Source organism: Pisolithus orientalis (genome assembly GCF_024613125.1).
Source record: "Pisolithus orientalis strain OTSU chromosome Unknown F5J12scaffold_31, whole genome shotgun sequence".
Taxonomy (NCBI): domain Eukaryota; kingdom Fungi; phylum Basidiomycota; class Agaricomycetes; order Boletales; family Pisolithaceae; genus Pisolithus; species Pisolithus orientalis.
In genome coordinates this window covers 272943-292227 of record NW_026260812.1, presented here as the reverse complement: position 1 = coordinate 292227, position 19285 = coordinate 272943, and the positions used below count along the sequence as shown (strand labels likewise).

Below are 19285 nucleotides of genomic sequence, written 5' to 3'. Positions count from 1 at the left end.
ATTGATGATCGCTGAAAGACGTGCCACGTCCAGCTTCGTATGGAGGGCGAGACCACATTGTCGTCCGTGGTTATGCATAGCCGTTCACTTGCTGCAAGAGCGAGGTTGACGGAAAATCGCAACAAGGTCCATCGTTTTGAGTTGATGGCTTCTACCAATTGAAAACCGACTACATCCCCCCTTTTGCGCTTCACATGTGCTCATCGCAGTCGCGCGTGAGGTACGTGGTCAATGGTTGGCACCCTTGACGGCGGGCCATACGGTATACAGTTAACTTCGCCTGATGCTGTATCCTGTTCCCAGATTTGCTTCAGGTTTGGTTGTTATGAGCAACTGGTCGTTTCAGGAGGTCCTACGCTAACAGAGTGCAAGACTTAGTCGCTGTGAGATCTATTCATAGGATTGACGGCTGGATTACCTGTTCCTGTACACCGATTACCTCGAGGCGACCGGACTTTGCCAACGATGAGGCTGCGTTCAAGTACACTTAAAACTGACCACGGGCTGGCCGCAGCAGAAGCAACACAACTTCTCTGCGCTGTGCCCTTGTTTTCATCGCTCTTCTCCTAATCTACTGATTCTTCCTATATCATATGCACAACCCACCCCCTGCGCCGATCACCTCGTTCACCCCAGAGCTCACGGAACGACTTCGCGAATAGATGTCGGACGTACTGTCGTACCTCGTGAAAACTAACTTTGCTACTACCTACTCCAAGGAATCGGCCGTTCTACCGCAGTTTTGGGCCGCGCTGCCTCTTGCCGATGGCAACCAGATAGACAATTTGGATTTCTCTACGACAGAGTTATTCGAGGTCTATCACAATTACGTAGGACCGAGCATCTACGAGGACTATCTTCCAGTTATCTCGCGTTTCTTCGAGCACCCATGCAATAGAATAGTGGTGGAGAACCTTATGGCGTCTGGCCTACCGTCTTTATTGCCCACTCCCCGGGTACCTCGGAAGGCGCAGGAGAGTACTTCCCGGAATACCGCTACCCAAAACACATGTCGAAGGCGATGGCTGAGAGAGTTTGACTTGTGAGCCGGCAGGGCAAGAATGGTGCGGTCAAGAACTGTATCATACTTTCCCTTGCGTGCCGTCAATCGTGCGAGGAAAGCATCTCCAGCTACAAATAGTTCCTCTTCATGCATTCTCTCTTTGCATTGGTGTAACCTTAGCTCGAGACCATCAATACCGTGTTCGCCACTGCATGTCGGGATTTATGTCAAACGATTGGGCGACCATCGGGAGGATCACATTTACTGCGTCGAAACGACTGAGTTCGACAGACCAAGTTTAACTTTGCGAATTGGGACGAGTATGTGTCAAGTATATTTCACCTCGTTCACCTCAATCACCCCATTGCTGGCGGACTCACTACCTGCAGGTTGCTAATCTGATTTGTTCCCATTCTAGCATTTGTGGCCGTTCCGGACGGTTCCCCTCGGAGAACATAGACGCAGTACAGGTCCAAGGGCGACAGGACGCGAGGCAAGGAGTCTGTCTTATTTTGTCTCCATGTGCCTCTGCTGGGACCTCCGCTATGACAGTGGAACGCTTTGTACTTGTCATCCTCTGCGAATATGTGTGCACCCCAGGATATAAGCAAGGTACGCTTCGTAGGTTCAGTTGCCAACCTCTCCCCACTTGCATTACCTGTAGCTCTGCGTACTTCAATTTCCCGCCATGAAGCTTATTATCAGGAGAATCTTCGGTCGTTTCTTTAGATCCTCAGGAGCAGCGCCTTCGCAAGGCCTTTTTGATTAAATGACGAGAAGCGTTCATCCAGCTCAATAAGCCGATCGCCGGATGCAGTCGCAAGTGCATCTACTTCAACACGACGAATCATCCAGTAAAGACCCCGAACCAGTGGCGGCGTGCGCATTGAGTATGCCCCGTAATAGGAGCAATTCTCTGCCACAGCGTTCGGATCCTACGCATGAAGATGTGAGACCTTCTCCCCTTGACATCCCCCAGCTATATCCATCCACGCGTCCGGTACAGAACCTATCTCCTGCAGGGGACACCGTTGTGCGTTCCAGCGTCCTAGCCAAACGTATGCAGCTCAGGTGTCTATTGATATCATCCGCCCACCAGTGCGACAGGATGATATCGCAGGTTCTTTGTCATCTCCCCGTCCAGCCCCACACCCTCCCACGTCATTCTCCACGAGATCTCTTCTTCTATAACACGGTAACTACACATTCACGATCGATAAGGAGATCAGATCCGGTTCCTTTGGTTTCGTGTGGCATGCGCAGGACCAGATTCATCGAAAAGTCGCCATCAAAGTCATTGACAAGCGAGAGTTTCTTGACGCGTTCACAGAGGAAGACCCAATAATCATGGCAGGTTGCGTTGCGATCCAGCGTAAAGGTCACCAAAGGAGGTTATTATGCCGGAGTTTGAGGCGCTGAAGAATATGTCGAAGAGGATTGGGTTTTCAGCAACCCCATTACTGGACGCCTTTGAGGTGCACCCGTCGGGTTCGGACGCACGAGTCAGATTTAACAGCCGACTAGGAAAAATCGACGTACCCTGCGTTCGGGTGGTTCGACCAGGGACCCTTTGGGACTACAGGGAATGGAAGGTCAAGACGAAGGGTGCTGCGTCTGGGCATGTGAAGGTGTCCGTTGTGATCTGAGGCGAGGTTGACCGTGCATGGTTAGAAGAGCGTGTTATGTATGATATCTGATGGAAGGTAAATAGATATTCGGTATTTGAACGAATGAACATTATTCCACAATCTCTAGTTGCTGAACTAAGTTAGCACGAAGCCTCCTCAGATCTGTATTGACCTCATGGATTAGTCTGGATACGGTACAGCCTGTCTATTGAACTTGAGTGGATAGAGTCTCTGGCAAATGCGGTGAACCCGCCCTCGTCAACATGATGTCTTGTGGGATGTGTTCCTACCAAGTAATGTGGTACCCTTCATGTATCCGTACTTAGGGAGGCGGGATGCAGCTCGGATGCCCCAGTCATCATTTTCTGTATCGTTCCTGGCGCGGTCGTACATAGGTAGTACATCAAGTGCGTAGTGGTCGAACATCGTACCTGTTCAGAAGCAGTTTAAGATAAGAATACGCAACAAGCGAACAACACGAAGTGCGACGAACATACAGTTATAAGCTCCGTTCGCGCAAACATGTTCATAAGATATCAGGGGAGAAGCTTCGTATTCTCGCCAGAAAGCAAGGATATGCCAAAGATTGGGCCTCGACTGGCAGTGCCCCTGTCGACCATACACTGGGCACACTGGTTCTGACAAAACATTGAACACGAGAAAAGCATACCGGTCTACCACCAAATGAGGACTAGGTTTTCGAGGTGGCAACTTGGGGTAAATACCCTCTCGTCGTCAGCGAAGACAAACCTGATGTGCTGCGACTCCGAAGAGGTAAGCCCACTTCCGGTGCTGGTAGTGCGAGTGCAAGTGCAGCCGCGACCACCCGGGGACCGCTTGTGACGTTTGGTTCATGGACGACTATGTACAAAGACAGATTGAAGCCAAGCCCCGGGAGGAAGTGTCGCCGATGGACGTCGAGTGGGTATGTTCCCTCAGGTCGTGTGTAGTACTTCAAGCTTCAAGAACGGTTGGAGGACGGCCCGTCTCACGCATCTCAGTAGGCCTCTTCTCAGAGTTTTGGACCAGACACTACTGTAACGATTGTCATTCCACTGATTTTCAGGCATCCTCAAAACTTGGATCCAAGACCGCGCCATATCGAGCGTGCAACTTTGAATTCAGTCTCGAATTTCACTGTGGCCCAACCCGGGGGTATCGCTTTCAACCTTCTAGCATTGTTCAGGGCCGTGTTAGTGATGCTATGATGGCATCGCTAACACAGCCGTGAACCCATGGCAAAGGAACGATCATTATCCTCGTAGCATGTAGGCACAGTGCACTGGAAAGGACTTATCGAAACTATCTGCTAGTCAAATTGCTATGACGACTGAAAGAGGTAAATTGTGGGTCTACTTGGGTTAATGATCACGAAAAGACGTGCCACATCAAGCTTCACGTGGACGGAAGCGATTTCGTTCGGACTCTCGGAGGATGCAACCACCAGTCACCCTCATTTACACCGCTTGGAGTGTCGACTACACTAAAGGAGTCCTAGCATATGTACTTCCAACACTTGCCGCCAAGGGTGAGGTTGAAGGGAAATGGGGATAAGCCATTAGTAAATTGTTGCTATCTATTTGAACTCATCGCTTTTACCAATTATTTAGTAATACCCGACCACATCACCCATCTTGCGCCTCACGCCTCACATACGCCGGAGATCAGCTAGACCATGATAAGAGCCATAGAAGGTTCCGCAGTCTCTCGTGAGGTACGTGATGGATTGATCCACGGTTGGCATTCTTGACGAGGGGCCGTATGGTATACAGTTAACTTCGTATGATGTATCCTGCTTCTCAGATTTGCCTCACGCTCGGTTGTTCTGAGAAACTTGCCGTTTCACAAAGCCTTACACTAGCAGAGTGCAAGACTTGGTCGGTGTGAGATCTACACATAGGATTGTCCCGTTTTGACGACCGGATCACCTGTTTCTGTACACTGGCCAGCCACGAAATCGTCGCTCGACATCTACGGGTTCAAAACCACGCAGAGGCATGCGGTTGCATAATTACCAGGCTTGCAGCGACAACCCATCCTGGTACTTTAGAGGGGAACTATAACTCGATCCGCTCCATCCGTGCTCTATGTCAAACGTCTGTGCCATGTGCAGTGTTTTAGGATTTAATCAGGTCCTCAGTGCGACATGTCTATATCATTCAATTTAGCCCTTCGACCGGGCACAGCAGAATTGTCAATACTCGCTTTTTATGGATATCTAGTCTATCCAATCCAAGTTGCACAGCAAAGGTCTCACCACCTTCTCTACCGATCACCTCGAGCCGACCGGACTTCGCAAACGATGGGGCTGCGTAGACGTACACTATAAAATGACCACTGGCGGGCCATAGCAGAAGCAACTCAACCCCTCTGCGCCCGTTCTTGTTTTCATCGCCGGTTACCTACTTTACGGATTCTACCTACCATATGGACGGCCTACCTCCCGCACCGATTACCTCACTTACCCCAGAGCTCGCAGAGAGGCTTCGCGAACAAACGCTGGACGTACTGTCATACCTCGTGAAGACCAACTCTACAACTACCTACTTTAAGGAATCCGCAGTTCTACCGCGGTTCCGGGCTGCACTGCATCTCACCGATGGCAGCCAAGTAGACGCCCTGGATTTATCTGCGACAGAGTTGTTCGAGGTCTATCATAATAACGTAGGACTGAGCGTTTACGAGGATTACCTCCCCGTTATTTCGCGCTTCTTCGAGCACCCATGCAACAAGTCGTCGGTAGAGAACCTTATGGCGCCTGGTCTTCCCGTCTTTATTGCCCACTCCTCGGGTACCTCTGGGGGTGCAGCAAAATACTTCCCGAAATACCACCACCCAGAGCACATGTCGAAGGCGATGGCTGAGACAATCAGACGTGCTAGCCCGCCTAGCAGGAACGGGGAAGGCAAGAACTGTATCACGTTCTCCCTTGCATACCGTCAGATCATAACACCTGTGGATGAGGTTGGAAACATAGCCAAACAGATTGCTGTATGCTTGCTCTCGAGTGGACTGGGCCGTAAGGAAAGCAACATGGTAGGTTGCACTAGGAAAAAGCATCCCTTCCAACTGAACTCACAATACTGTATACCTGTTAACAGCCCGTGGAGAGAGACGCGTTCTCTTCCACTCTAAGGGGTCAGCATAATTTCTTCTCCTGCACAACGACCCAGTAACCATCTCTGTAGTTCCTAATTGCTCGTCGCCAATTGCTGTTTCCTTTATCTCCGACTATAAATCATTCCTCTTCATGCATGCTCTCTTTGCATTGGTGGAACCCAACCTCGAGACCATCAACCCCATATTCACCACCGGATTCCGGGACTTATGTCGCACGATTGAGGATCATTGGGAGGATCTCATTCACTGCATCGAAACGGGCGTGATACCGGATATAAATGGGATCGAAGCTGTGAAGGATAATCTTCAGGTGTGTCCCTCTTGACGATGGCATCGTCATACAGACGCCGATTCTGTGCTCCACAGCATTTCCTTCAGCCGAGCCCGGATCGCGCTGAGGAGTTGCGCAGGATTGGCAAAGCAACTGAGACTCCAGGGTGGTTCAGGCGGATTTGGCCACAGTTACGTGCCATCCTGGCAAATGCCAGTGGTCCGTTCGCCACCCTCATCCCAGAGGTATAACTGTCCGTCCCAAGTCGTGACCCGTCCTGAACACATTCGACTTAGATCCGGCATTACACTGGTCCTGATGTGTCTATTCAATCTGTGGCCATTGTTAGTAGCGAAGCGTTTTTGGCCGTTGCGTACGATCCAAGGGATCTCAACCTGTACAAAGTTATCGGTTCCGATGACGTCATCGAGTTCCTACCTGTAGACGAACCAGAGGAATCCAAATATCTCGCTCAATCGGCTAGTTCCAATTTATCTTGCCTGTCCGTCAAGAAACATTGACTCCCTTTTGTATTAGTGGAACGTCGAATCCGGAAGGAAATACGAAGTCATTCTAACAACGAGAGATGGATTCTGGCGGTATCGCCTTGGAGATGTCATTGAGATCGTGGGATTCGATCCCCGCGATGGACAACCCCTTATCAGGTACATTGAGGTACGCTTCATTTTTTCAAGTCAATTTATTGTATCTGACTGCTCGTTGCAGCGGAGAAAGTAAGTGTTCGGGCATCTATGAATATGCACATTAAGGACGGATATGTTATCTTAGCATGCACATCCGCCTTGCAAACGAAGTGACAACAGAAACGCAATTGCGGAATGTGGTTGATGCCACGTCCGACTTGTTTGGAAGAGTTTCTGAGTTCTGCGTTTCCCCTGACTATCGTCAGGCTGCTGCTCGGTACGCATTCTTTGTGGAATTACAGGGCGATCCTGGTAAGTTTCTCCATATTCCGTCGGGTAACACGCCCAGGTTCGAGTGCAGCGCCCTGATACATCAAAATCTCACTCAGGCGCAGACATTTCTGCGACGCCCGCTGCCTTGCATGATCAACTGAAGAAACACAACGAGAATTACCTGAAAGATAGTCGAATGGGAAAAATCGGCGTACCTTGCGTTCGGGTGGTCCAACCGGGGACTTTTGGTGACTACAGAGCATGGGTGATCAGAACGAAGGGAGGTGCCTCGGGGCAGGTTAAGGTACCGGTGGTGATCTGGAGCGAGGCTGACCGTACATGGCTGGAGGAGCACGTTATGTATGATATTTGACGGAAGGTGGATAGGTATTTCGCGTTGTGATATTGTAGCTTGATCCAGCTTCGTCTCCCGCATTTCGGACACTGTAGATCCTTTTGGTGGTCGGGCTGCGCCGACCGTTCAGCTCCGCGGAGGTGAGGCAGGCATGGCCGCTCGGGACGGTGGGACACCTGCTCACCCTGACATGACCAGCTTCTGATGAGAGGGTTCGTGCACCGCGTGCTTTGATAAGTGTTACAAAACGTCAGTGTGGGTGCGGTGCAGAGCACGTGTATCACATACCGCTGAGGATGTGTTTGCGTTGTGGGGTAGCCGGAGGGGCGATTGATCATCATTTGCATCGCTTCGCGGACTACCTCGGTCGACATCTGAGAGCTCAACTTCGGGCTTGATGCTAGCATCAGAAACCAAATTGTACGATTGCTAAGGAACGCTACGCGACCCACCCGACCTAGGTTGTGTGGGGCCTAAATTCGACTCTCTACCTTCGCCGCATGGTATGGTGGCCTTCCGAAAGCAAGCATCAAGAATGGGCAAGTTCGAAGCAAGAGTGTTATCTGCGCCGTTCCTTAGTATACGTCTCCGTTTCTGCTTCTGGATGAACGGATTCTAAAATGACAGGTGTCGCAGTAAATGGAGAGTTCTCGTGGAGCATCGTTTAATGATGGCGATGAATAACTTTGGTATGCGTCGCGAACAAGGATTTGCTAAAGTGCCTCGGGGACCAGCATGATTGAACAACAAAGAATTCCCTGAAGGACCCCATGCTGTCCACGTTGCCACACGAACTGAACTCCGTTGGAGGTGGTCGGAAGCGACCTACAAATTACGAACGTATTAAGGTGGTGACTTCGACCGCAGACTTCAAGTAACAACTGAGTTGGACCTTCTGAATTGGGACGAGTATGATGGACGCCGCTGCCGAACCCACTGACACTCACATGTTGCCAATCTGAACTGTTACCATTCTACATAGCACTTGTGACCGTTCCATGCATTTTGTCGAATTGGGAAGGAAATACGAAGTAATTCTGGCGACGTCGTTGAAATCGCGGGATTGGGTCTCGCGACAAACAACCCTAATTGTTCGGGCATCCGGATGTATAAGTGTAGGTGTTAAGGACTGATATATCATCTTTGTAGCATGCACATCCATCTTGCCAACGAGGTGATAATAGAAACGTAACTGTGTAATCTCGTTGATGCCATGTTCGACTTTGTTTGGAGGAGTTTCCGAATCCTGCGACAGTGTCTCCCGATTACCGTCAAACTGCTGCTCGGTGCGCATTCTTTGTGGGATTACAGGGCGGTTCCGGGGAGTTGTCGGCACTCTGCGGGGATGCACACTATCCGGGTTCGAGCGTAGCCTAATATAATAGATTTCTTTTAGGCGCAAACACTTCTGCAGTACCCACAGCATTGCATGATCAACTGCAGAGATCCAACGAGAACTACCTGAAAGACAGCCGAGTAAAAAGAATCGGTGTACCTCGCACAGTCCGATCGAGGACTTTTGGTGACTAGAGAATAGAAGGTCAACACGAAGGGGGGTGCCTCTGGCCAGATTGAGATGCCCGTTGTGAGCTAGGACAAAGCCGATCGTGTATTTTTTTTTTTTTTTTTTTTTTAATTCGAATTTTAAGTGCTTGAGGGTAATTGTAACCCTATGTCGCACTATACGAACGTAGTTTATCTACCTAGCCAGAGGCCCCCTGTGGCCTGCCTTCCCTTACAAGCGAGTGAATGCCCTGGTGGCAGGGCCTTTGGCCCTCCACCAGTCCGCCGTTCCCGCTGGCCGTTTTAGACACTCCGCCTTGGAGTAAGGGTGGTTTAATACTTCTGTCAGGCGATAATTCTATCTACACATAACTGGCTGCTTTTTAAGGCTAGCTGGAGCATGGGCATCATGCTCTTCTGCCTCCTTTTGGTGACTCTGCTGTGACATGCTGAGATTGTGTCTGCAATGGTAGGGTGGGTTTTTTTTTTTTTTTTTTTTTTTTGTGGTCTTCGAGGCACTTTTAGGAGGTTATAGCTTATAGCCAGGGTGATTGGTTTATGGAATGCATCTAATCTCATGTGTGTTGGTCAGGTGGGGGGAGGGGGGATGTGAGTGTCAATGCAGGTGGTGTTTATGCTGAGTACATGTTTGGTCTGCTGACAAGCATTCTGGTCCTGTGCTGGGCTTTATCATTTACTGTGGTGTTATTTGAATACCTCAGCTGGTGTTTGTTATGGTAGTCTTTTTAGTAGCTGAAATGTACTTGAACAGGTGTGACTGTGCTGCTGCATTGGAGAGGATGTAGCATAGTGATGTGGCGTCTCTTCCCAGTGCATTGCAGAGTATGTGCTGCTCTCTGTCATATCTGGGGCACTGGAAAAGGAAGTGATGTACATCCTCAGGAGTGGTCTCCCCGCACTGCAGGCACATGGGAGTGTCACTTCATTTAAAATGGTGCAGATGTTTGTTAAGTGGTATGTGTCCTGTTCGTAGTTGTATGTATAGTCCAGCCTGTCTTTTGGGTAGTGAGGCAACTAGTTTTGTGTACGAAGCTCCCAGGAGTAGGGGGTCTATCGTGGATACATGGTTGTGGCGAGGGGATTTTTGCCATTCTTTCTTCCATAGCACTTTTAGTCTCGTGGTGTGGTATTGTTTAAGGGTGGAGGTGCCTGATGGGGAGTCGCTTGTTTAGGAACAGTGGTAGGTCTCCTGATGGGCTTGTGGTTTCTGCTCTTTTTGCTGTGAGTTTCGCTTCTCTATCTGCTTGTTCATTTCCCTCCACTTCCATGTGTCCAGCTATCCATCAGAGTGTGATGCTCTCTCTTGGTAGACATTCTTCATTGTGGGTTTTGTGGATCATCGATCTGAACTGTAACAGTAGGTGATGTCCTGGTTTAGCTGAGGGGCGCTCACTGGATCTGATGACTGCCTGGTTGTCTACAAGCACTGAGGCCAGGTATGTGACCTTGTCTCTGGTGGCTAGTATGTGTGCTGCTAGAAGGAGTGCTACTGCTTCTGCCTCGAACACTGTGTGTTCTGATGGCAGGCCTAAGTGGTGATGCAGTGTGATGACATGCTTGAAGTTGACATATAGGATGGCTGCTGCTCCCATTCCTCCTTCCATGCTTGATCCATCTGTGAATATCAGCATGTTGGTCATTTGTCTGTGCAAAGTCTCTTATTGCATCTTTTTTGCTGGGAGCGATGACAGTCAAGTGTGATGGGTGTGCGCTTGGTGGTATTGGGCATGGGTGGATCATCTCAATTGAGCCTGGAGAGATTTCTAGATCATGGATTAGTCAGTGGAGCACAGTTCTGTGGCATTTAACATTTCTTTTTGCTGTTCTTTTGATGTGTGGGTGTAGAGGGTGTGTGTCTGGTAAAGTTGATATGTGGAGGGCAGCTTTATACAATGTGTGTTGAATGAGTAGGGTTCGCTGGCGGTATGTTGGCAGTGTGCTAGTAGGGCGTCAGTAGGCATAGTTCTTATGGCTCCCATTACCGCCAGTGCTGCTGTTCTTTGGATTGTTGTGATACATTTTGCTATGCCTTTCGATCCTCTCAAACAGGAGGAGTGGTCTCCAGGAGTAGGCTGGATGGAGCCATACTGGAGTGGCATACATTACTTTCAGGACTACTACTGCTTGGTAGAGTTGGCACATGAGTTTTGTGGGGATTCCCCAGGAGGTTGACAACAGTCTTCTCAGGAGCAGGGCTTGTTTTGTTCTCTTGGCTATCACTTGGGCTGCCTGTGCCTTCCACCTTAGTTCCTGGTCCAGTATTACACCTAAGAACTTGTGAGTACATGTCGGATTTATGGTAGAACCTTTAGCATTAGTGGTGGTCTGGGTTTGTTTCTGCTGAGTGTGAAGTCCATGAGGGTGAACTTGCTAGTTTCAGAGTGGGAGTTGTGACTTTTGGACCACGTGTAGGCTCCATCTTCGCATTCCATCATGCTTGTTAGTGTTGTGTGAGTCTCTTCGAACGTTTTTCCTATGGCAATGAGAGCGGTGTCATCTACGAAAGCAAGTGTTAGTTCATTTTTACCATTGGCCATTTCTGCTAGGTCCAAGCTGTAGATGACATATAGTATCATAGAAAGTGGATCTCCTTGTCCTATACCATTCTTCACATCAAACCACTCGGATTCGTAGTTGTCGAAACATATCTTGGTTCTTCTGTTTGTCAGCAATCTTTCTGTGTACTTTACTATCTCTGGTGGTAAGCCTCTCTTTCTCATGTTGTGCAACAGGCAGTCAGTGACCACATTTGGGAAGGCTCCTTCTATGTCCAAGAATAGCACAGAGGCTACTTTTCCTTGTCGCCAGGCATGCCATACTGTGGTTTCGAGCAGGAGCAGTGAGTCTTTGGTTGATCATCCCAGTCTTCTGCCAAAGTGTGTCAGTGGGAGCAGTTGGTATTTTTCGAGTATGAATGATGTGTTGCTGGCTACTATGGCTGACAGTAGTTTTGTGGTGGTGTTGAGCAATGCTATTGGTCAATAGGCTTTAGGTGTCATATAGTCTGCTTTGCCCAGCTTGCATAGGATTACCGTTATGGATTCCCTCCACAGGTCGTAATATGTTCGTAGTGTTACTGCTGTGTTGAAGAGATGTATTAGGTATTCGGAAAGGATGGTGGACTTCTGGAACACGATGTTGGCTACCCCATCTGGTCCTGGGGCCTTGTAGGGGCTGAGATTCTCGATCGTGCATTGTAGTTGGTCCCATGTGATGGTAGACCAGTGGGCTGCTGGCTGGGGGTAGTCATAGTTCTGTGGGACTGACAAGTGGGGAGGGGGGGGAGGGAAGAGTGCTTGCGCAAACATTTCACTTTTGTCTTCATTTGAGCTGACTGTGGTGGCTACGCCCTCGTCGTCGATCTTTCTGAGTGTCGGTATATGGGCCTTACTGCCATCTCCATATGGTTTGGATATGTACCCATTAGCTATCCACAGGTCTTCGTTGTTTGCTTCTTCCAGCCAGTCCCTCCAGTGAGATTTGTTGGCTGATTGGATGGCTTTTTTGTAATCTTTTGCTTTCTCCTTGTGTAGTCTGTGACTGGGGTGGTCACAGATTGCCCAGAAAACATAGGAGGCTTTACTTAGCATTTTCAGGTCATTGCGTAGCATTGTCAGTTCCCTCATCCACCAGCATTTTTTGTGCAGGTGAGGGCTGTGTCCTTGGGACCTCCTTTTCCAATGTTCTGCATGTAGCGCTGTTTCGATGCCCCCCGCTGTCCTTTGGAACTCTCTTTCATTAGGTATTACCACTGGTGGTCCTATCCTTGCTAACTCAGCTTGGAGCGTCTTGTTGAATTTCTTCCAGTCGACCTCCTGGAAGTTGTAGGAGGGGGTCAATTCCATTGGTGTGAGTCCTACGTCTAGCTGTGTTAGCACTGGAAGGTGGTCAGTGTTGGGGCTGTGGTTTTCCAGACTAGTGTTGCAGCTGGTCAGGCTTTCCAGCATCGACTCTGTGCAAAAGACATTGTCCAGGGCATGTCCAGTTTCCCATTGAGGAGGACTGGAGGGTCGGTGTCCCCCTGGGGAGGGCTTGTACCATACTGTAGTCTGCTACCAGGTCGAGCAACTTCTGCACTGATGTGAGCACTGTCGCTGTGAACAGGTGATGGTTTCACTCCTCGTCCCACATTGGGTGGTGCCTGTTGAAGTCTCCTAACCACATCATCCTGTCGTTCGCCATTAGCCATGTGATTCTTATGTTGGTCGCTAGGTATGTCCCCAGTTTGTCGATCTGTTCAGGTCATGTTTGCAGTCATTGTATATGTTGAACAGCTGTGTACAGTCCCTTTTGTGGTTCTCAGCTTTGTTACTACTACATCGGCCGATGGGAATGCGATCTGTTCCCATATGTTAGTGCTTATCTTTGCATTAACTAGAGTTACCACTCTGTGTTTTTCGCCTTGGTTTAGCTTTGATGATGGGTATACTACTCTCCATCATGTATTTGCTCTTGTGTTTCCAATTTTGTCGATGGGGGGTTCCTGCAGGGCTATTATGTCCCAATCATCTGCAGCTTGGCTGTTAATAAGTGAGTGTAGGGCTATATGGGAGTTATTAAGGTTTTGTTGCCAGATGCATAGGTTGTTTAGGGCGTTATCTTGTTGTCAGTTGTCAGTTCATCATTCAAGAGGGTCAGGGGGGGGGTTGTCTGCTGGCATTGGGTTTGCCATGGGCATGGGATGGGGAGTGGGTCAGGGGGGGTAGTGGGTGGTACTGGTCCTAAGTTACAGGGGAGTGGGACCTCCCCTGCCTCTGCATATTCTGTTGATGTTCTGGCCTCAGTCTTGGGGTGACGGTGCAGAAGTGCATCGCTTCACCCAGCAGTCATTTGTCTCATTTGGCCTTGAGGGGCTGGTTGCATTAGCGGAGGTCTGGTTTGCCTGATGGGATCTGTGGGACTGTGGGGGGAGCTCGACTTGGGTCCAATCATCCACGGTGGGGAAGTAGGGCATGCAGTTTTCTGGGGTGCAGGTCGTTCATGGTGTTGCATTTTCTGATAAAAGCAGGGGCAGTTTCTGTCTGAGCTGGGGTGGGTGTCAGCTCTGGCAGTTTGCACAGTATACGGTGGGCGAAGTTACATGTCTGTGTACAGTGGAGTTGAGCACATATGCCACAGATGTCTGCTTCATTGTTTGCAGTCTTTTGCCAGATGACCTATTTGCTGACATTTGAGGCAACAGGATTGGTTCCTGTTTGTCCTTATGCGGACTGTAGCCTGTCCAGGCCCCAATAGAGTCCATCCCTGATGATCTGGTTAGCTGTCTCGGGAGAGGCGAAGGCTGCTAGTGCATGTGCTACACATTGGTTGGGGGATCATTTGGTCAGGGTCTTTGATCCATTTGATCTGGCTTATGGAACCCTGTCGGGATGTTGTTCTCAGTTTCCATTTCACATGTAGCAGTGTCAGGGCTGATCTAGGTCAGTCGCAGTTGAGAGGAATGGGAATTACTGACGCCTGTACATTCCTGTCTTTGATCATGGTCGTGCCTCCTAGTTTCTCCAGGAAGGTAGCTCTGTTGGGGACTTTTTTGATCCATGCTGCGGCTTCTTGACTGTTGAGTTCGAGGAGGACGCCGTTGTTTCGTAGGCGGGCAATTGATTTCAGTTGGATTTCGGGGCCATCTAGCCCTGTTTACTGCTTCTACTTGCTTGCTTGATGAGGTCGATGGCTGTCTCTCTCTTGGTGGAATCGTTGGATATTGGGTGATCTCTGTCAGGGTCGATCAGTATCTGTCTGTCTCTGATAGCAGCGTGGGCCTTAGCGTGTTCCTGTGTTGGGTGTTTGCCCAGTGGGATCTGGTTCGGATTAGCGGTGTACGTGGCTAGGGCATCTCTGTATGGTGTTGGGAACGGTGCTGGGGGTGTTTGGGTTTTGAGGTGGTCTTTGACTTCTTCTATCGCAGTTTTGATCGACCCTACGTCGTCAGTGAGCTTTTGTACCTTACCTTCGAGGAGTTCGAGGCTCGTGTCGCCTGCAGTGGTGTCATGGGTTCCAGCGTTCTTGGCAATCTCAGCGCTTAGCGTTGTGATTTGTTCGTTGGCGGTTTCGAGTTTCTCTGCAGTTGACATGATTTTGCCGATGTGCGGTGATATGGCGATTAGGACTGAGGCATCTAGTTTGCTCGATACTGCCTTGGTTATAGATTCAGCTATTGCCAGCGCTGCTAGGTCTCTGACTAGATATGCTGTAGTTCGAATGGCCGATCGTGTCGTGCTGTTCACCGTTTTGCTTTGCGAAATGTAGAACAGGGCTTGGGACAGGTGTTCTGGCGTTATCGGGTCTCCGTGTACAGTGTACAGCTGGTCTAGGAATTTTCTTGCTGAGTCCGTGTCTTTTATTTCTGCATCTGGGTCGTTGATGATGTCTTCGATGGGTAGTCCACTGCTTCTGGTGGTCTTGCCATGCAGAGTCGATCCTGACACGCGAGGTGCTGCCTGGGGTCCTGGCATGGCGTGGGAGTTAGTCCTCAGGGTTGTTCGCCCTGTTGAGGTCGTGGGCGGCGGGTGTGAGAGCGTCTTCCGGCTCCTGCGTGACTGGGAGAGTGTGTGCAGGGGTGGGCTTTGGCGTTCTAGAATGACGTTTCTGTGCGTCGCTGTTGGCAGCGACGGGCTCTGCTTCTGTGGCTAGCACGACGGGGTCGAGGAATTTTTCGAGGTCCTAGTCGGGGTGCCACGCGGAGCTGAGTCAAGAAGCATTTTCATCGTGTATGGTTGGAAGAACAAGCTATGTGTGATATCGAATGAAAGGTGGAACGCGGGAAGGTGAACAGTTTCTTGTTGTGATAGGTCCCATATCTACCGGATATGCCATATCTGACGCAGCACACGCACGAAGTTCACGACGTAGGATCTTCCTTGGCGCAGGCATGCTAGATGTTCATTACGTACCGCTTAGGCATATACTCTACCAGGACGATTCCCCTACGTGACTCCTTGTGTGGGGCAGCCTTTCGAGAGGCTCTGTCTTGAATGCCAAGTGCGATTGTCGTTGCCATCTCCTCCATAACGGTTCGTGCAGGGACGACATAAGCCCTAGGAAGGGGAATCGGAAAGCTGCACAAAATGTAGGTAACGAACGTAGCTCTCTCTTTGCAGATTACGGCCCTGGAGAATACGCACCTGGGTATTTCCATTTCCTCCCTACCCAGGACACTAGTCACGGCCGCATCAGCCACATCAGGACATTGCAATGGCGGTGGCTCGAGCTCCACAGGTGGCACTGTGGAGAACGTGGGTAATGTCAGGAAAGAAAAGATATCATCGCTACCTTGGAATCCATGACCATGGGTGAATATTTGAATGATGTGTACCGCGATGAGATAGCCCCAAGAGCGGATCCATAAACGTACCTTTTACATTTGACCAGCTCCTTCCGTCAGTCGAAAATCAAGGAGAATCCGTCTTTATTGCAGACAGCGATATGTGCACTCGTTCCAGATCAACCACCGTCGGAGATACTAGCTGCAGCTAGCAGTGGCGGACGAAAGCCTCAGTGGCAATGAATTTTTGGGTGTACCTGTGTGGGAAAACGCAGCGCCGGTCCGATGTTCCGGGTCAGAAGAGCACTGCATAGGCCTTCGAGGCTTCAAGGCTTCAACGTTTCAGCCTTCATATATCATGCACTTGACAAGTCATCTTCGATATCCTTTGAAGACCTATATTGTACTCCCGACATAAGCCATCTTTCTCTGGAATCTTGACGCACTTCACAGCTTCGTCGAGTAGATATTTCGCCGCAGAACCTGCAACAAAAGCCGTGAGTTGGCCGAGTCGATGACTCGATTGTCACGTTCAATGTAGGCCTCCGAAATCAGTAAAATTTCCGTTGGGGCGTTGCCATTCTCACCTCATTTGCTCACACAGTAACTGATGCACTCAGTGCACCCAGAATCTCGGGTGAACCTCTGCAGCACTCCATCGCATTCCTCCAACCTCGGGATTTCCCCCTGTAGTGCGGCTCGCGCTAGTATGCGTTCTCGGGCTGGACGTGCCATGTGTTGCGTACACTGGGACCCCGGGATTCTCCGCAGGGGGAGATGCATGATACGCGGCTGTGCCGATTTACCGCCCCGTGAATCAATCGGGTTATCTGTAGAAGAGGCGAATAGTAATCGGTCGATTTCCCGATAGTTTCATCACTCGTCACTCGATCTACAAAGTCTGCCTATTACATGGAGAGCGCACCCCTTGAGCCGTTTACCTCACTCACCCCAGAGCTCGCGGAGCGGCTTCGCGAACAGACGTTGAACGTACTGTCGTACCTCGTGAAGACCAACTCTGCTACTACCTACTTCAAAGAATCTGCCGTTCTACCGCAGTTCAGGGCTGCACTCCATCTCACAGATGGCCAAATAGACCCTTTGGATTTCTCCGCAACAGAGCTGTTTGAGATCTATCGCAACAACGTGGGGCTGAGCATCTACGAGGATTATTTCCCTGTTATCTCGCGTTTGTTCGAACGCCCATGTAACAAGTCGTCAGTGGAGAACCTTATGGCCCTCGGCCTTCCTGTCTTCATTGCGCACTCATCGGGCACCTCGGGGGGCGCAGCAAAGTACTTCCCTAAGTATCGCCACCCAGAACACATGTCAAGGGCGATGGCTGAGACTGCCCGACTTGCAAACCCGCAGAGCAATAACGCAGGAAAGAACTGTAGCTTGGTTTCCCTGGTTTCTCTTACATACCGTCAGGTCGTAACTCCCCTGGACGGGGATGGAGATATAGTCAAACACATTCCGGTTTGCTTAGTGTCAAGTGGCTGCTACCGCATAGAAAACAATATGGTAAGTTGCGCGGGGAAAGCAATCCCTCCGGCTAAACTCGAGACTATCTCAGCCCGTAGAGAATGATGCATTCTCTGTCACACTAAAGAGTCAGTAAAATATGTCCCTCTACATGGCGCTTCACTAACCACTTCCGTAGTTCCTCGTTACTCATCGCCCATCGCTGTCTCCTTAATCTCCAACTACAAGTCGGTTCTCTTCATGCATGCTCTCTTTGCGTTGGCAGAGCCCAAGCTCGAGACCATCAGCACCATGTTCACCACCGCATGTCGGGATTTATGTCGGACGATTGACAATCGCTGGGAGGATCTCATTCACTGCATCGAAACAGGCGTGATACCCGATTTAAACGGAATCGAAACTGTGAAGGATAATCTTCAGGTGCGTCTCTCTTAACTGCGGCGCCAAGGTTATCATCATACAGGTGCTGATCTTGAGTGCCACAGCGTTTCCTCCAGCCGAATCCGGATCGTGCCGAGGAGTTGCGCAGGATCGGCAAAGCAACAGATACCCCTGGATGGTTCAGACAGATTTGGCCCCAGTTGTGTGTGATCCTGGCGAATGGCAGTGGTCCATTTGCCACCCTTATCCCAGAGGTATAGCTTTTCGCCCCACCTCGTGGCGTGTCCTGAACACGCTCAATTTAGATCCGGCATTATGCTGGTCCCGATGTGTCCGTCCAGTCTGTTGTGATTGCTAGCAGCGAAGCGTTTTTGGCCGTTGTGTACGACCCAAGGGACCTTAACCTGTACAGCGTTGTTGGTTCCGACGACGTCATCGAGTTCCTACCTGTAGAAAAACCAGAGGAATCCAAATATCTTGCTCAATCGGTTAGTTCCTGTTTGCCTTGTGTGTTGTACTGCAGATGCTGATCCCTTTTGGATCAGTGGAACGTCGAATTGGGCAGGAAATACGAAGTGGTTCTGACAACGAGAGATGGATTCTGGCGGTATCGCCTTGGCGATGTTGTTGAGATCGCAGGATTCAATCCTCGCGACGGACAACCTCTTATCAGGTACATCGGGGTGGGTGTGCTTCATTTTTCAAGTCAATTTGTTGTATCTGACTGCTCGTTGCAGCGGCGACAGTAAGTGTTCGGGCATCCCTGGTAAATGAATATACAGGTTAAAGATGGATATATTATTTTAGCATGTACATCCGTCTTGCAAACGAGGTGACAACGGAAACGCAGCTTCGCAATGTCGTAGACGCCACGTCCGACCTGTTTGGAGGGGTTTCTGAGTTCTGCGTTTCCCCTGATTACCGCCAGGTGGTTTCTCGGTACGCATTCTTTGTTGAATTGCAGGGCGATCCTGGTAAGTTCCTCCGTGGCCTATGGAGTGACACACCTGGGTTTGGGCACAGCAACCTGATCTACCAAATTTCCTTCAGGCGCAAACATTTCTACGGTACCTACTGCATTGCATAATCAACTGCAGCAACACAATGAAAACTACCTGAAAGATAGTCAAATGGGGAGAATCGGCGTTCCCTGTGTTCGGGTGGTCCGCCCGGGGACATTTGGTGACTACAGAGGTTGGAAGGTTGCTATGAAGGGTGCTGCCGCCGGTCAGGTGAAGGTGGCCGTGGTGATCTGGGTCGAGGCGGACCGTGCGTGGCTGGAAGAACGAGTTATGTATGATATCTGACGGAAAGCGAGACGCCGGATGGTGAATATGTAT

General features: G+C 50.0%; 5 protein-coding genes across 5 annotated transcripts; 3 read left to right on the top strand and 2 right to left on the bottom strand.

The window, feature by feature from the left end:
- The first annotated feature begins 319 nt into the window (after window positions 1-319).
- On the top strand, window positions 320-1479 carry F5J12DRAFT_325138 (uncharacterized protein). Its single transcript, XM_051738910.1, has 2 exons — window positions 320-1323; window positions 1422-1479. The coding sequence occupies exon 1, from the start codon at window positions 663-665 to the stop codon at window positions 1044-1046; it is 384 nt and encodes a 127-aa protein (XP_051597244.1). The 5' UTR covers window positions 320-662; the 3' UTR covers window positions 1047-1323; window positions 1422-1479.
- Window positions 1480-4710: 3231 nt separating this feature from the next.
- F5J12DRAFT_325095 (GH3 auxin-responsive promoter) lies at window positions 4711-7510 on the top strand. The gene is made up of 9 exons (XM_051738909.1): window positions 4711-5667; window positions 5733-5769; window positions 5820-6061; window positions 6118-6267; window positions 6319-6501; window positions 6560-6697; window positions 6749-6756; window positions 6812-6978; window positions 7056-7510. The coding sequence occupies exons 1-9, from the start codon at window positions 5059-5061 to the stop codon at window positions 7310-7312; spliced, it is 1791 nt and encodes a 596-aa protein (XP_051597243.1). The 5' UTR covers window positions 4711-5058; the 3' UTR covers window positions 7313-7510.
- Window positions 7511-14442: 6932 nt separating this feature from the next.
- On the bottom strand, window positions 14443-15270 carry F5J12DRAFT_914688 (uncharacterized protein; the record flags this gene model as incomplete). Its single annotated transcript, XM_051749127.1, has 1 exon — window positions 14443-15270. The coding sequence occupies one exon, from the start codon at window positions 15268-15270 to the stop codon at window positions 14443-14445; it is 828 nt and encodes a 275-aa protein (XP_051597242.1).
- On the bottom strand, window positions 15263-16391 carry F5J12DRAFT_928906 (uncharacterized protein; the record flags this gene model as incomplete). Its single annotated transcript, XM_051749468.1, is given in 5 exon segments — window positions 15263-15478; window positions 15620-15689; window positions 15709-15852; window positions 15940-16039; window positions 16337-16391. 5 exon segments carry the CDS (start codon window positions 16389-16391, stop codon window positions 15281-15283), a joined length of 567 nt encoding a protein of 188 aa, XP_051597241.1. The 3' UTR covers window positions 15263-15280.
- Window positions 16392-16991: 600 nt separating this feature from the next.
- Window positions 16992-19252, top strand: F5J12DRAFT_914687 (GH3 auxin-responsive promoter; the record flags this gene model as incomplete). Its single annotated transcript, XM_051749126.1, has 9 exons — window positions 16992-17603; window positions 17656-17692; window positions 17743-17984; window positions 18050-18199; window positions 18251-18433; window positions 18491-18628; window positions 18683-18690; window positions 18753-18919; window positions 18996-19252. 9 exons carry the CDS (start codon window positions 16992-16994, stop codon window positions 19250-19252), a joined length of 1794 nt encoding a protein of 597 aa, XP_051597240.1.
- Window positions 19253-19285: the final 33 nt, after the last annotated feature.